At 35.8% G+C, this 17,569-nt stretch overlaps 2 protein-coding genes across 4 annotated transcripts in view; both read left to right on the forward strand.

Moving 5' to 3' along the window:
- LOC144966444 (lysyl oxidase homolog 2A-like) overlaps positions 1-2,279 on the forward strand; it is a 47,542-nt gene extending 45,263 nt beyond the window's left edge. For all 3 annotated transcript variants that reach the window (XM_078902971.1, XM_078902972.1, XM_078902970.1), the window contains exon 10: positions 632-2,279. In XM_078902971.1, the coding sequence (XP_078759097.1) occupies positions 632-787 (156 nt within the window). In that variant the 3' untranslated portion in view covers positions 788-2,279. The remainder of the gene's footprint in view (positions 1-631) is intronic.
- Positions 2,280-6,261: 3,982 nt separating this feature from the next.
- LOC144963849 (free fatty acid receptor 4-like) lies at positions 6,262-11,844 on the forward strand. Its single transcript, XM_078897798.1, has 4 exons — positions 6,262-6,823; positions 7,247-7,365; positions 8,701-8,895; positions 11,102-11,844. Exons 1-4 carry the CDS (start codon positions 6,722-6,724, stop codon positions 11,763-11,765), a joined length of 1,080 nt encoding a protein of 359 aa, XP_078753924.1. The 5' UTR covers positions 6,262-6,721; the 3' UTR covers positions 11,766-11,844.
- The last annotated feature ends 5,725 nt before the right edge of the window (positions 11,845-17,569 follow it).

The raw sequence follows: 17,569 nt of genomic DNA on the forward strand, positions 1-17,569 counted from the left end.
TTCAACAGTCGTAACGTCACTTCCCTCGTAATGACTCATGTAACTTAGTATCTGCCTCTAAACTATCGGAACAATGGCGGTCGTCCTTATGAAATATTTCTCCGACGAGCATAAAAGCCTATCCAGAGGGGAAAAAACATTATAAATCTGATCATGTTTTGACTTTTACACAATCTGATCACAAGACATATGAAAAGTTCTAGCCAGCATGAAGAATAAAAAGCACCTATTTTCTTTGTTTAGAACCACGATGGCCGCCTTTTGCGGGGCGACGTGAGACCAGACTATTGAATCCAATTACTCCCTTCAGCTACGGTATCATAAGATACCACCGCCTAGGCATTCCATGAAGGAATATTATAGATTATCCACCAAACAATATATCTGATGTCAACAGGAATCATCCATGTTGTCAAAGTGAACAAATCGGGGGTTAACAATCTTGCCCATGGAATAAAATGAAAGTGCTTGAAGCGGGGCTCGAACCCGGGACCTTTACGAATCACAGTACAATGCCTTAACCACTCGGCCACTCCACCCCCCCCCCCCCCAACTCCACCACGCGTTAGTGTTAAATAAATTTTATTGGGAGGTATAGAATAATTAATATTTTATTACGTTTCTCTTTCAGTTGGAAGTGAATCCAAATCTCCTGGTGGCGGAAAGTAGTTATGAAAACAACGTGGTTCAATGCAATATGTTCTATAGTGGGTATTATGCCACTCTAAGAAATTGTGAATTCCAAAGTCTACTGGACTATAGGAGGCCGCTGAAGATGCCTCCGTAGGGTTGTTTTTTTTCTTTTAGAAATTAGTTTTGGTGGTGGTGTGAGTGTTTTTTTTTTGGATGTATTTGTTGTTGCTGTTGTTTTTGTTGTTGTTGTAAAAGCTATTTGTTGTTGTTGTTGTTGTCGTTGGTGTTATTATTTTTGTTGTTTTTCGTGTTGTTGTTGCTGTTCTTCTTCTTGTTCATATTATTGTTGTTGTTGTTGTTCTCAATGCTGTTTTTGTTTGTGGTTTTGATGTTTATTTTGTTGCAGTTGCAGATGCCGGTATTGTTGTTTTTGCTTTTATTTGGCAATATTTTCCTTGTTATTTTTATTATTGCTGGGGTTTGTTTTGTTTTGTTTTTTTGGTTGTTGTTTACATTGTTGTTGTTGGCGTTTTAGTTGTTGTTGTTGCTGATGTCAGTTTTGCTGCTGTAATTTATTTCTTTGATTTAAGTTTTAATATAATTTTCGTTTTGTTGTTGTTGTTGTCGTTTTTGTTGTGTTGTAGGTATGTGAACAACCTTGTAAATAAACCAAATCTTAAGTTATAGCTGTAGATGTGCATGGATTGGATGGATTATTGTATCACGATGCATGTTGAACCATTGTGGTGTAGGATAAATAAATTAGTTGTTATTCAATATTATTATATTGAAGCTCCATGAAATACCGATGATAAAAACGAAACATGGATTATACAAGTTGTTAGCTTTGTCAGTTATTAGAAATAACCATTGCCTTACTGTAGATAATTTTGCTACAAAGTTGTCTTCAATTGTTTTTGTGAATCTGAGATGTGTGTGTGTGTGTGTGTGTGTATGTTTGTGTGTTTGGGTATGTGTGTGTGCGTATGAGTGTATCTTGCAGTACGTTTCAATGCAGGTCAAAAGATAGAGAATGGAGAATGTGTAGTGGTTTCTTAATTACCAATGTAAATAATCGATATTGTTACTGTGAAGATTTCGAAGTGCCTTCAATGTTTAAGATGATAAGATATTGCTTTCATTGTTGTGATAATGAAAAATGATATAATATATTATTATATTAATGGTATTTAATAGCTTCTGTTGTAATACTCATCTCGTGGTGGTACTAAGGGTATCGTGAGAGAAATGTTTTCGCTATCACAAAACGTGTTATAAACACCTAATCTCTTTTATTTTCATCATTATATTTATCGCAATTTTATTCATCATAATTATCATCATCGTCGCCATCATCATCATCATCATCATCATCATCATCATCATCATCATCATCATCATCATCATCATCATCATCATTATCATCACCATCATCATCATCATCATCGTCGTCGTCATCTCCCTCGTCTACCTCCTCCTCCTCTCTCTTCTTCTTCTTCTTCTTCTTCTTCTTCTTCTTCTTCTTCTTCTTCTTCTTCTTCTTCTTCTTCTTCTTCTTCTTCTTCTTCTTCTTCTTTTCCACCTTTTTCTTTATCTTCTTTATAACCAACTTTTGCCTTTAAATAAAGATACACAGCAGAACAGTCGCAGGATTGTTTGATTTTCTTCTGATTGTTGTTTTTTTTAAATTTATTTTTGGTTCTTTTCCATTATGATGATGATGATGTTGATGTTGATGATGACGATGGTGATTATGTGATGATGATGATGATGATGATGATGATGATGATGTGGTGATGATGACGATGATGATGTGGTGATGATGACGATGATGATGATGATGATGATGATGATGATGATGATGATGATGATGATGATGATGATGATGATGATGATGATGATGATGATGATGATGATTAGAGAAGGAAAAGGAGTAGGAATAAGAAAGGAGAAAGACTATAATTTTGTTGGTGCTGAAGATCATGACGATTATGATGTTGATGATGATGATGATGATTATGATGATGATGATGATGAGGAGGAGGAGGAGGAGGAGGAGGAGGAGGAGGAGGAAGCAGACGAGATAGCGGATGAAGAGTATTATTGTACACACAAACAAAAATGGAAGCCCCCGGCCTTCATAATCAGAACGGGACTGATAATGTAGCAGCAAATGCCATCAATATAATAAGTGCTTTATTTTCACTCCAAATCAGTTCTGTGCGGTCTATTGGAGGTTAAAGTTAGGGATGAATTTACACATATCTATATACAAAAATTATAGAAATAAAATCAAATGAAAAAAACTGAACTTTTACATAGCGCAATAATCTCAAAATGTGCTCAATGTGCTTTATAAGGGTTTCAAAGCTAACATAACGCGTAACAGTTAGGACGAGGCATGGCAATTTTGTGAGAACTATTTATAAAAATGGCTTGCTAAGAACAATAACAAAGAGCTAGGTGACTCCAATTTGCTTCAACAGTCGTTACTTCGCTTCCCTCGTAATGACGCATGGTAACTTAGAAACTGGCTCTAAACTATCGGAACAATGGCGGACTCCCTTATGAAATATTTCTCCGACGAGTATAAAAGCGTATCCAGAGGGGAAAAAAACCCATAAATCTGATCATGTTTTGACTTTTACACATTCTCATCACAAGACATATGAAAAGTTCTAGCCAGCATGAAGAATAAAAAGTACCGATTTTCTTTGTTTAGAACCACGACCGTTGCTGGGCGACGTGACATCATAGTATTGGATCCAATTTCGTTTCTATCAGTGAGTAATGTTCAACCGGGTGATTTGATGACTGGAAGTCGCTTCCACTCCGTTTGTGTCAGTCGGCGCGTAAACGAATCATCAAAAAGAGGCGAGTAAAAAGCCAACAAAGTGACTCTCCACTCTGAGCCATAAAAGAAGTTGTCGCGCAAGGTTGAAAACAAATGACCGATCGGGACAAAGTGTATGGAATAATTTTTTTCTTCTAACAATGCGACATAATTTTCAGTACGAACAGAAATTATGTTATTGACAAAGATGAATGGCCTCCAATGATCCCTCATTTTGACAACCAATTAATTTATCAATATTAAAATGCTAATTTATGGCCGTTATGATCAAATAAACCCCGATTTTTTTTTATTACATTACTTTTGAATCACTATACAAATGATATAATGATATATCGGGTGCGAGAAAAAAAAACACAGGAAAGATTAAAAGCCTGCAGCAGCTACAAGACTATATACATTATACGTTTGAAGTTTTTTTCACACCGAACTCAATTATTCAAATTTATGTCAACAATTTTTCAAAACAATAAATAAAAAATTTTCAAATCCACGATTGTTTTTATAACAACATCGCAAAATGCCATATAAGGTTTCGAACGTAATTCTCAAATTTTGATTTTCGATCCCTCATTTTGCTTTATGACTGATCCGTGGCATTTTCCCCATAATCCAATATATTTTCTAATATCTTGAATGTGAGTTGATCCCAAAAATGTGAATTGACTCTTTTGACTATGTGAGTGGAATGTTGTACCACCTTTTTAAACCATCAATGACCAAATACTGCAGTCCACAGGATTTAAGTCAGGGATCATTGGAGGCCATTCATCTTTGTCAATAATATAATTGAGACACTAATATAAAGTGATCCCGAGACTTCTTTAGAAATGAAAGACTTCTTTGAAATGTCGACTATTAAGACATGGTGACATCGGTTGGCAATACATCAGTGTATAAAAATGTTTTCTTGCCAAAATGAAAAAAAAAATTGTGTTTTGCCAATGTGTGATAGCAACCCACCGCTGTTATCTTTATGGGAAAATTATCAAATACCCAACAATATTTAATGGACACAAACACAAGGACTGATAAGGACCGGTTACGTAGCCATTAGTCTTTGCATCCATCATAGTTTCCTCTGAATCATAATATCATGTTAAAGAGAACTAGTGCTATCAGATGACGCATCGAGTTTGCTTTTATAAACGATTTCTTTTCTTGATTGCTTGTTGTTTTTTTTTTATCATAAAGTCTTGATGCCGCAATAGTGTTTTCAAAACTATAAAAATTTTAAAAATTACAATAGTATCAAAACAAAGCTTACTTCATTTCCTTTCCGATTTTCATTCTAAATTTCAACATAGCCACGATTATCATTCACAGAGCCGCCAAAGACGCACTTGTCGTTGGGTCGTGTTGAAGAGGAATTTACATGACATAATATTTCGACACCATCGAATCACCACCGACTGCACATCGCCATCAATGTCAAAATTGTCACCTTAAGGTGCATCCCAAGTCTTGATAAAAGGGAGAAAAAAAAGATTAACGTGGAGCAAACTCGGGACTGTGGGGTGCTCAAGACTTCAAGAAAACTGCTTCTTTCAATGTGACCGTGCATTTGTGTGAGCATTCTCATTACCCAACGGACACATTACCTTTTGTAATCCAGGATTTCTCAAACAATATATTCAACTCTTCCATATGAAATTCCAAACCTTTGGCAAAGTGTCAGATTCTTTCATAGCGATTGATTCTGATAAGTTCGTCAATTTTGTTGTTCATTTACTGCGGTCAATGGAATTTCCGAGCAACTGCGAGCCCGGTCTTTGATTTTGGTGGAGACAGTATCAGTTCCAACCGTTTATGAATATAAATTTACGGATGGACACCTCTCTGCAGTTAGGAAATCAATTACAGTTCGCCGTTTGATGCCTTGATTCGTTGCAAATGAGTTCGTCCAACATGTTGGACTATGGGCTCTTTCATATAATATAATTTAAAAACTATTAGGGAATGGGATTAGTGGAAGAGTAGCGTCCCTTGATTGGACGTCACCCATAGTCTGTGACGTCACCGGCGGAAAAGTTATTAGAGAGAGAACGTCATGTTGGTTGTGCGCATGCGTCTCTCGTCCATGCTTCCGGTGAAAGCGGCTTGAGACACTTCAAAACCAAATTGACGTTCTCTCTGTAAGGTGACGTCCAATCAAGGGACGTTACTCTTCCGCTAATCTCATTCCCTATAGACGCTTAACAAAACTTGGTGACATAATGGTAAAATAAATTGCGCATATTTTTATGTATACCTAGTGCAATCTGGTGCGTTCAATACAATTGGAAATTTCCGATAGGCGTCAAGATTTTTCAGTCACACCTGGTACATCATCTGCATTATTATGATTTCAAAGAAGATTTGATATCTTGCATTGCTATAACGTTGCTATAGAAATAGTTATTGTAATCCACCTTCTCAATCTAATATTATGGGTGAGTGAAGCGAAAAAGTAGAATTAGATTTAATATCGAAATGATTAATAATACATCATAGTCTTTTGGAGAAGAAAACCATTATATTAATTCTCTTTAATAAAATATATTATAGATTTATCCGGAGTTATATATTATTTGTTCTGCATTATTCTGAAAAAAATAAAAAATAAAATAAAACGTATTGAAAATTTTGGCCATAAAACTCGTCCTCACTTAAATTGACCCTCGTTTTGGCAAAACACTGTCAGACCTGGGCTTTCGATATGTCCACATCAAAATGATTTTTATTTTCTTTTTTCTTCCGGTTAGATAAGAAACGCTGTTCAGGATTGAGATAACATGTTGTGAGGTAAGAAAGAGAGAATCTAGAAGGTAAAATCTTGAGAGAGGACACTGATTCAAGGTAGAAATCTAGTGTGTAATGTACTAAATAAAGATGATTGAAAGAACGTTAGCCAGTTAACTGCCGTACTCTAGAAAAACACAAACATTTGACCAGAATTCTCATCTTTAAAATATCAATCAATTTAAATGATTCATATCTTGGCAACAACTCTCAAGCCTTGGACTTCCGAAAGCTGTTATTCACATTACTTCACAATAACTTTTACAGACTAAAACTTTAAGTGTTCAAGTTTCGGTGTACATTATACAGTGTGAGACATATGTAGATTTAAAAAAAAAAGACTGAGCATGGGATTTTACTTATTTATCCATTTTGTCCGTCTGTATCAGTAACATTATTCCAGGTCATCGAGAGAATGATGTGTTCTACGTCACACAGTGATACACAAAGACTATGACACAGGATTGTTGCTTCATCAACCCATCTTATTTCTTCTTTACTGATTCGGAACATTCTGGAAGGAACGGATCATATTATTTCACTTACTTTACACAGGTATATACTATGAGAATATAAAGTCTCTCTCTCTCTCTCTCTCTCTCTCTCTCTCTCTCTATCTCTCTCTCTCTCTCTCAATCTCTCTCTGGGATCTTTCTCTCTTTTTCCTTACTCTTCTTTTCTTCCGCCTCCTGCTCCTACTCCAACTCCTCCTCCTCCTCCTCCTCCTCCTCTTCCTCCTCCTCTTCCTCCTCCTCCTCCTCCTACTCCTCATTCTTCTTCTTCTTCTTCTTCTTCTTCTTCTTCTTCTTCTTCTTCTTCTTCTTCTTCTTCTTCTTCTTCTTCTTCTTCTTCTTTACTAGTTTTAAATTTGTATGAATGAATCACACCAGCATACAATTTCTGAGATCGCATAATATTATTAATGGTTGTATTTTTGTTACATAGATATTTATGTTATGAATACGTAAATAATTTCAGTATGGAAATGCGACAACTGGTACAGAATACTATGAGGCAGTGTTCTTTATCACCAACTGCATCCTGTCCTCCATCCTCAACTCCCTCATTCTGCTATCAATGACCAACCACGACAGGAGGTAATTTCTATACCTATCCAATCACTAAAAAAAAAACAAAATTAAAGGTTTAATTCAACGTCTCTCTCAGCAAAAATTTACTTATTTAAAAGATATTAATTTATTGAATTCCATTCTTCATCCGGATTTTCGTTTCGATGGGCCAGGTAGTCGAGTGGTTAAGGTATTGTACAGTGGCCCGGAAGGTCACGGGTTCGAGTACCGCTTGAAGCACTTTCGTATTTGTTACTTGGACATGATTTTTGTTTTTACGTGATACGTCTTCGTTTATTAAATTGGAGCTTACATTTCACTACTTATCGTTATTGTTTTTAAGTCAAGTCTATTTAATTTATTATCAACGTCTAGGCCTAAAATCATATATTTGGAAGAAATGACCGGGCCGAACTTTAAATCTATTTTCAGCCTTACCTTACTTAAATCTGCTAATTATCTATCACATTCTATATGTAATTGACAAAAATAGATATAACAGCTTAAAAGGTGACCACATGGAACGTTTCGGGCTCAAATCTCCCCAACTGTCAACGACAAAAACCCCTAAAGGAACATAGTATATTATTTTACCGATGATGATGATGATGATGATGATGATGATGATGATGATGATCATCATCATCATCATCATCATCATATCATCATCATCTTCACATCATCATCTAATCTATTATCATTCATTATATATTTATATATTATTTTATTATTAATTATTATTATATTATTATATTATTATTATTATATTATTATTATCTTATTATTATCATTATTTTCTTATTATTATTTTTATTTATTATTATTTCTATTTCTTTTTATTATTATTATTATTATTATTATTATTATTATTATTATTATTATTATTATTATTATTATTATTATTATTATTTATTATTATTATTATTATATTATTATTATTATTATTATTATTATTATTATTATATTATTATTATTATTATTATATTATTATTATTATATTATTATTATTATTATATTATTATTATTATTATTATTATTATTATTATTATTATTATTATTATTTTATTATTATTATTATTATTTTATTATTATTATTATTATTATTATTATTATTATTATTATTATTATTATTATTATTATTATTATTATTTATTATTATTATATTATTATTATTATTTATTATTATTATTATTATTATTATTATTATTATTATTATTATTATTATTATTATTATTATTATTATTATTATTATTATTATTATTATTATTATTATTATTATTATTATTATTATTATTATTATTATTATTATTATTGATTTATTACCAATCTTGCCCACATTGTTTCGTTTTTTGTCAAATCCAGGATAGTCTGCAATGTGTTTATCCTCAACATGGCGGTGGCTGACCTTTTATACGGCTTGATCGGCCCAATCCTAGCTGTTGTGAGAATTCAAGGGGACTGGAACCTGGGACATGTCATGTGTCACCTCGTCTTTTACCTACAAAGCATCTGTGGATGTGCGGTGTGTTGGAGTATCGCTGCCGTAAGCATAGACAGGTGTGTTTATTTAGGGATCTATTCATTCAGAACTCGTTGGATTTTAGCATGCCGAAGTCTAGCACGCTCTACTATACGGCACTCAGGATCGTGGATAGCTCATACGGTAGAGTCACGCTCTTCCCGGCCAGGCGGAGTTGACGTACCAGTAAGGTCGCGGGTTCAAACCCTCATCACTGCCGCTAAATTTTTTATTCTGTATTGTCTTCTGGCAATTTCCTTCTTACTTCCTCTCTTGTTGCACTCAGGAGATTGATGTTTGAATTTTATCTATCCCCACAATAAGTCGTTACAGTACATCTCGTGTACAACGTCCCCGGATGCAACGGGAGCTCGGCTACGACCGACAATTTTTAAATCCCTTTTTAACGGCCTATATAATGCATATGAAATCATGCATGGCTATACCGGGGTAATTATATCTTGGAACAAGGCTACATCAGTGGTGTGTTGCAAGTTTAGTATGCAGTTGAGAATCATGAAGTAACTCAAGAAAACGAGAGGAAAGCATAAATAACGGAAATAGGTAGGGTGGGCGAATAGCAGTTATTCTCTGTACTTCGGGCATGTGGGATGGGCGAACAGCAGTTCTGGGCGTTTCTTTGTGCACGTGTGTGGAATAGGCGAATAGCAGTTAATATTTATATATAAGGGCGTTTCGATGTGTACTTTTTGTAATATACCAAGGCGACACAGTAAAAGGCTAGTGGCAAGCGTGTGACTGATCAACGTGTTGATACATTTAGGCCTAATGCGTTGGCGTAGAGTGAGTGGTGTGCGACTCGTGACCGATTAGGTAACTATTCCTAATTGGATTCAATAGTCTGATGTCACGTCGCCCAGCAACGGCGGCCATAGTGGTTCTAAACAAAGAAAATCGGTACTTTTTATTCTTCATGCTGGCTAAAACTTTTCATATGTCTTGTGATCAGATTTATCATGCTTTTTTCCGCTGAATATGCTTTTATGCTCGTCGGAGAAATTTTCATAAGGGCGTCCGCCATTGTTCCGATAGTTTAGAACCAGTTACTAAGTTACCATGCGTCATTACGAGGGAAGTGACGTTACGACTGTTGAAGCGTATTAGAATTGAGTGGGTGATGAGCTCTATGCGTTACTTGGGTTTTGGAGTGTTGTTAGTGGCAGTGACTATTACTGGCGGGTTTGGGGAAATGTGGAAAGCAGAGAGAAAGGTGGAATTTAACCATTGCATTGTTCCAACTCGCCTCTAAGTAAAAGGTAGAGAAGGCGAGAAATAGTGATGGTGATAGTGAAGTTAGAAATGGAAGTCATAGTCACATTGTTTGATTATTTATCTAGGGAGATAACTCAAAATGTGTTCCTTGCATTTCCTATTTCGTTCAGTATCGACTCTCTTCAAATACTGTGTGCACGGATATAACGGGACTCGGCTACAACGTGGATTTTTGGCTAGTCCCACTATTCCCGTTGTATCCGAGTTCCATGCTCGGATTGTAGAAGCCTTTTTGGCTTCTCCCGGCAGCGTGCTATATTCCAGTGAGTACTTCTTTAATAAATATGAACGTATTTGTATATCGCATACCAACGGGTTACCATGCTCAGTAAGCTTCAAAATACATAATGTATTCCCCGATTAGGCCACATGCTATCTCATTTCTCTTTCTTACAGTGCATAACGCTTGTAAGGATTCGTTTGGAACTTAAAACCTCAATATATACCCTCACTGATAATAAATAGCCAGGTAATCGTTTACACCTGACTCGATGGGATAATCGGTGTAAAGTGCCTTTTCTAAGGACGCAACGACGGAACCAGGCTTTTTTTTTACAACTGTCACCCATCCAGCTACAGACCACACTTAACATCGCTTGACTTTTTGTGACACGATGAGATATTGTATGTATTGAGTAACCTCTACTCATGGATAGAATTGACCCACTCTGTGCACCAATCAATACACAAAACAACAACCAAAATAGCTTATATGCATTCCTATCCCATACGTTTTATAACCTTCTGCTACCGCGACCCCAAATGAAACGAGGACGATGAAAAAAAATTCGATATATATTATTTTTTCTTTATAAAACTCGCTTTTTCATATTAATGTACATACTTTGTTTCTTGTTTATTTACTATTCGATATATGTATCATTTACTTGTTTAAAACCTTCTTTTTATAACCATACTAGCCCATATTTATAATCTGTTTCCTACATCCAGGTACATTCACATCGTTCATCCAATGAGTGTCCACATCACCATCTCCTTACACCAAGCTGGAAACATAATAGCCATTATCTGGTTCCTCTCGGTAGTGCTAATGTCACCAATTGGAATATTCTTCCAAGTTGTGGAGCGTCCAGTCGCACACTCCCACAACCAAACTGCTCACGTCTGCACTCTATTCTGGCCACACGATTATTTGTATACTCTGTCTACCACCACTCTAACGGTCACCAGCTTCTTCATCTTCGTACTTCCAGTTGGATTGATGACCTGGTGCTATTGCAGATGCGCTACGAAAATGCGCAGTATCCGTAAGTTGATTACGAGTAGTTTGGATTCAATCGGTAGCCAACCCAGCGTTTTGGAAATCAAGAGAAGACGCTCCATGAGAGAATATCGAGTCATTCGAACGTTTATGGTTTTGTTGATCGTCTATCTCGTTGCTTGGGGTCCGCTGTTCTCTGTGCTGCCCATCGTCGTCATTGACTTGTATAGCCACACCACCCTGATGCCATCTGAGGCGTTTGTCTGGGCTTTGGCTTTGGCCCAATTCAACGCCGTAGTAAACCCAGTTGTTTACGGGCTATCCATGAGAAATGTGAGGACAAATCTTCTCCAGCGTTTTCGAAGCGTCTGCCAAAGAGTGTCTGCCCATTGATAATTTTCAAACACCGTTCCAATGCAATAAATATAATTAATTCAAAATCAGTTTTGGAATTAAACGGCTTTCGTTAAAAGTTTGGTTCATTTCAAATCTTATCTTTTCCTTTGTTTTAAAGTCTTTTTACCATTACGAAACGTGAAAGTCATCTCAGAGCCAGAAAAAGGGAGGAGCACGGGATCAGGACAGGTCAAGAATAATATATCACAGGTTTAGCTGTTTTTCCTGGTATACAAAGTAGTACAAGGGAAGTGGTTCAAACAAGTTTTCATGTTTCCAGACTTAGACCGCTTAAGTTTAACCAAGACACTTACAACGTAGCCTAGAGTTATGTGTAAAAAAGCAGCAGGTTTGAGTCCCATCTGCCAGGGTTTGTGACCTTCAACAAATCTCTTCGTTCTAGCTGGGGTGGTACTGTTCCTACCACAATCCAGACTAGTTCTTTTCACTATCCAACAATTATTTTTAAAAAAATGAAAATCTAAACAAGAGGGATACCATAATATAGTATCCCAGAAAAAGGGAGATGGTATGAGATTCAAACTACCCAAGGTTCTCTACCTTGACGCGATGGGGCGGCTTGCATATCTCAATGATCCTAAGAGCCATACCAGCAAGGGCCTTGGCTCTTAGTAGGGTTAACCACGCTGGGCAGTTCAAGGGGCAAAGACCAACTCCCGGGGGGGGGGGGGGGGGATAAATAGGTTGGAATAGAGAGCTAACATCTCTACCTGTAAAAACAATCTTGTTACAAAAGCATCAAGAGCAAAAACATTAAGACATAACTTGGGAGAAGATGGGTCTGTGTGAGACCTGATGGACTCAGGCAGGCCAACTGAGACTTGCCCCTGGAGAGATGATTCTCTACTCAGGCCATGAGGAAGAAACGCGACATAATCGAATATGTTGCATGATAAGTAAGGAGTCGCAGCGATCATTGATTAGCTCGGAACCAGTCAGCTCCAGAATTATATGTGCCATATTCAAGACCAAAATAAGGAAAATAGATCTAAATATTGTACAGTGTTATGCCCCTACCAATGATGCAGACGAAGACAAACAAGAGAAATTCTATTCCCAACTCCAAGTCATAATTGACAAACTGAAAGACAGAGATATAGATTCATAATGGGAGATTTGAATGCAAAAGTAGGTGCAAATAATAATGGATTTGAAAAATGCATGGGCAAGCATGGATGAAAATGGAGAGCTGTTGGCAGACGTTTGTGCATTTAATAGATTTGTTGTAGGTGGAAGCGTTTTCCCCCATAAGGACATACAAAAAGCTACTTGGGTATCACAAGACAACAGGACTGAGAACTAAATAGATCATGTATGTATCAACCAGAAATTTCGGAGATTACTACAAGGTGTACGAGTGAAAAGAGAAGCAGACCTGGCATCAGATCGCCATTTAGTTATGGCATTATTCCTTCTCCGCCAAAACAAATTCCTGAGTTGCAAAGAACCAAAGGACACGATCAAACACAGACTTTCTGAAAGAAAAAGAGACAATTGAGAAAATTCAAGCTAAACCTATCAAATATATACCAAATACTTCAACATTTGAGCGATGATGTTAGCCTTGAAGAGATGTAGGAGCAAGCTAAGCAGATGTGGGCAGGCACCAGTGAGGAGGAGCTAGGGATAAAATACAAAAATGATCATAACCCTTGGGTGACGCCTCAAACTCTAGAACATTTTATACAAGTCAGGGAAATCAATACATCTGTTGTAAACTCGTGTCGAACAAGGTCAAGTAAAGCAGAGTCTCAAAAGCAGTACAGCCAGGCCAAAAAGAGTAGTAAAAATGCATCAGAACAGACAATACATTGACAAACTGACATGTGGGCAGAAGAGGCTGCTAGGAAAAAAATTTGAAAGCGCTCTATGAAACAACAAGGAAACTGTCGGGAAGATACAAGCAAATTGATAATCAATTAAAGATAAAGGAGGAAAAACTCTATCCACACCACAAGAACAGTTATATCGATGGACCGAACATTTAAAGAACTTTTAAATCTAAGCCACTATGGAATACCTACTAAGATTATTTCACTAATCCAAAAACACTTATACAATGGGAAAATCCAACGGCATACAATGGACACCAGACGACATTGCATTGAGTTCACACATACACCAACAGATGCAAAATAAGACTGAGACTCTAGCTGTAACACCAAGAGTTGGTCTTAACATAAATAAAGCGAAAACAAAGTTTTTTTAAGAATAGGGGCGACCAACAAAAAACCCAAAAAAGGTTTCAAATGAAACCGTAGAAGAGGTGAAGACTTTCTCCGACCTGGGCAGTGTAGTAGACATAAATGGAGGAACCGACACGGATATTGCGTCAAGAATTAATAGCAAAGCCATTACAGCCTTTCGAGTCCTGAAGAAAATTTGGAAATCAAAGACATTGGGGTCTCGACAAAACTAAGAATTTTTAATACTAGTCTGTATTACTCCATGGGTCAGAAATATGAAAGACAACCAAAGGCATCGCCAACAAATTACATACAGACTTTTATAATCAAAAGTCTAAGGACGATTTTGGGAATCAAGTGGATGGATAAAGTTAGAAACGAAGATCTCTGGGAAGCTGCCAACCAACAACCTATATAATATATTTATAATATATAATATATATATATATATATATATATATATATATAATATATATAATTATATATATATATAGCGAGTACTCCATCATATGAGCTAAAGGGATCCCCAAGTTTTAAAAAAGTTCATTTTCAAAAATAAAAATACCTGTAATAATCTAACAATGTGTCTAGCCTAAAATCATACAAAGCCTCACAAAGACTAAGACATTGGCATGGAGTTCTTTTCAAAATGTTTTCAGCTGACACACAAGAAACAAAATTGTGGTGTTCAGTATGTTTAAAGAAATGCACAAGACAAAGGGTCCGATAAGCAAAATTTTATTGTATATTCTAATCATTTGTGACCCATCCCTCAAACTGGTACCATGTCGGGGTGACTTAGTTGAGAAAAATAAATTGAATAATTACTAATATTTAAATATTTATTAAATACCCTTTAACAGCCGTACTCTGGAATAAAATCGTATTTAAAAATTTGACCAGAAAAGTCGTCCTTCAAATATTGATCGATTTTTTTATATCACCCTCATCTTGACAAAAATACTCAAACTCAAACCTGAGATTTCAAGAAGTCCAAGGTCTGAGAGTTTTTGCCAAGATGTGGGTCATTTAAATCGATTGATATTTGAAGGACGATTTTTCTGGTCAAATTTTCAAATAAGAGTTTTTACCAGAGTACGGCAGTGAACTGGGAAATAAAGATTAGAATTATTTATACCAATGTTAATTTGTATTTCAGTTTGGAGACTACAATTGCTCTCCCTAATAAATAAAAGCATTCAATTCAATTCAAATTTCATAACTAAGACTTTCACTGACGTGTAGGGTAGGCTACTTATTTGCAAGTCTGATAACTCCAATTGCTATGGTCTCATTGTTGACACTGAAATACTCTCAAAACCAACGCAAAATAGTCTCCCTTACAACAATGTTAAATCCGTCCCATAATAAAGGGCAGAGAAGCTGTGACATTATCATGCCTTTCTCTCTCCCGGTTCAAAACTCATTGGAAGTGTGTAACCAACCAGTTCTTCGGAGGACTAGCAATGAATAGATTACATATTGAATCATATGGTAGCATAAATATCTATTTTAGTATCAGGGTGTTTGGGTTCATTCTTATGATTACCGGACGTATAAAAACGAGGATGGATGATCGTTATTGACAACCAGCATTTATTTAGACTAAAAAATAAGGTACTATCACTTTCAAACCAGATAATCAGTTTTACAATGTATGCATCCAGTCCTCTTGGGGACTGGTTTTTCACTTCTACCAATGAGATTGGAACCAGTATTTGACGTCACAGTATAGTTAGTTCCCTATTGCGTTCGATTACCAGACCCGCAAATAGTATGTGCATGCGGCTACTTTCAACCCAACTTCTAGTGAGAGGGTTCATCTCGACATAATACAGGATTGAAATGATGGGGCACATTTAGTGTATACATATTTAGATTTTAAAAAATAATAAAATAACAAAATAATAAAACGATCGCGTAAATAATGTTTTTGCTATGAACACTTAATCATTGAATACCAATATAATGTAAAAATAAAAATACAGTGGAATACTAATAAACGTAACACCGACGAACCAAAAAGATATGTTGACTTTGTTTTTTTTATGTTTTTGTTTTACGGCGCTTGCAACACATTAAGGTCATATCAGCGCCAGTAAAAAGGAAGAAAATGGGATAGTAAAAAGTTCTAGAATTACAATTAAAGCACAAAAGAAAAGGTGAGACAAAGGGGAATTGGTTCAAATAGGGAACAGATGTAGATTCCAAGAGCACACCGTCAAAGTACTTAGCTTGACATCACCTAAAAGTCTCATCCAGACACAAGCACTGGCCCCAACTAAGAGGAATACACTCAAATGTTTACAAATCATATAATATAATATGTAAACTAAACATAACACAATGCATAACAGAGAGATGATTTACAAGGAAAAAAATATCATCTTCCAAAACTATAACTATTAATTCGACTGTTTCCCTCCCAGCCAAGGAACTCCGGCCAGGGCCAGGACAAAACCAAGTAATCTCATTCCAAGACAACGACAGGAAACAATTGGAAAACGGGTTGAGGGGATAGAAGACACAGCATGTACCTCCCTGCCCACTTTGGGAGGTCAGGATCCCCACCCAGAGGTTGACTTTGAGCAATGTTGACTTTATCCATATTATCAATGCAACACTTTAAGTTAGATAAAGAACAGAAAATTTGGGACCAATAAGTGGTGGTGACTTTAAGCAGATGCTTACTTTAAGAGTGTTGCCTTTATACGGATTCCACTGTAAGGAAGACGGTACAGATTAGCGGCATTCTGACAATACAGCTTTCTTCTTTTTCTTTTTCTTTTCAATTTGGAATGAAATTTATATTTTAAACATCGACAAATTAAGATCTCTCTCCACTTGTCAAACATTATGAAAGATGACTCTTCTTTGAAGAAATTAATATTCTTTTCCAGAATATCTGACAGGTTGAAGGTCAACTTAAGTAATAGGTATTTAAAGAAAGCAACAACAACAAAAAATTCTAGCCAAAACGAAAGAAAAAGTGTTGCTTTGTCAGAGTACTCGAGCAACCAATATAGATTGGTAGTAGTAGTAGTAGTAGTAGTAGTAGTAGTAGTAGTAGTAGTAGTAGTAGTAGTAGTAGTAGTAGTAGTAATAGAGTGGCGGTGGCTGTGGTTGTTATTGATGTGTTGGCGATAGTAGTAGTAGTAGTAGTAGTAGAAATATTAGTAGTAGTAATAGTAGTAGTAGTAATAGTAGTAGTAGTAGTAGTAGTAGTAGTAATAGTAGTAGTAGTAGTAGTAGTAGTAGTAGTAGTAGTAGTAGTAGTAGTAGTAGTAGTAGTAGTAGTAGTAGTAGTAGTAGTAGTAGTAGTAGTAGTAGTAGTAGTAGTAGTAGTAGTAGTAGTAGTAGTTGTAGTAGTAGTAGTAGTAGTTGTTGTTGTTGTTCTTGTAGTGGTATTAATTGTAGATTATTACCAAAAAAATTAAAAAAAAACAATTTGCTCTACAAACTTTGCCTGGTAGCGGATAACCCTGAACGTTCCTGGATAAAATTCATTGTTAGAGAATGACAGTGGAATTTTATAGTGTGAAAATAGGAAATAAGGTAAGAGAAGATGATGGGATGATGATGATGATGATGATG

The sequence above is a fragment of the Berghia stephanieae genome, chromosome 2 (assembly GCF_034508935.2).
Source record: "Berghia stephanieae isolate SIO BIC M18660-M18661 chromosome 2, UCSD_Bste_1.3, whole genome shotgun sequence".
Lineage (NCBI taxonomy): Eukaryota > Metazoa > Mollusca > Gastropoda > Nudibranchia > Aeolidiidae > Berghia > Berghia stephanieae.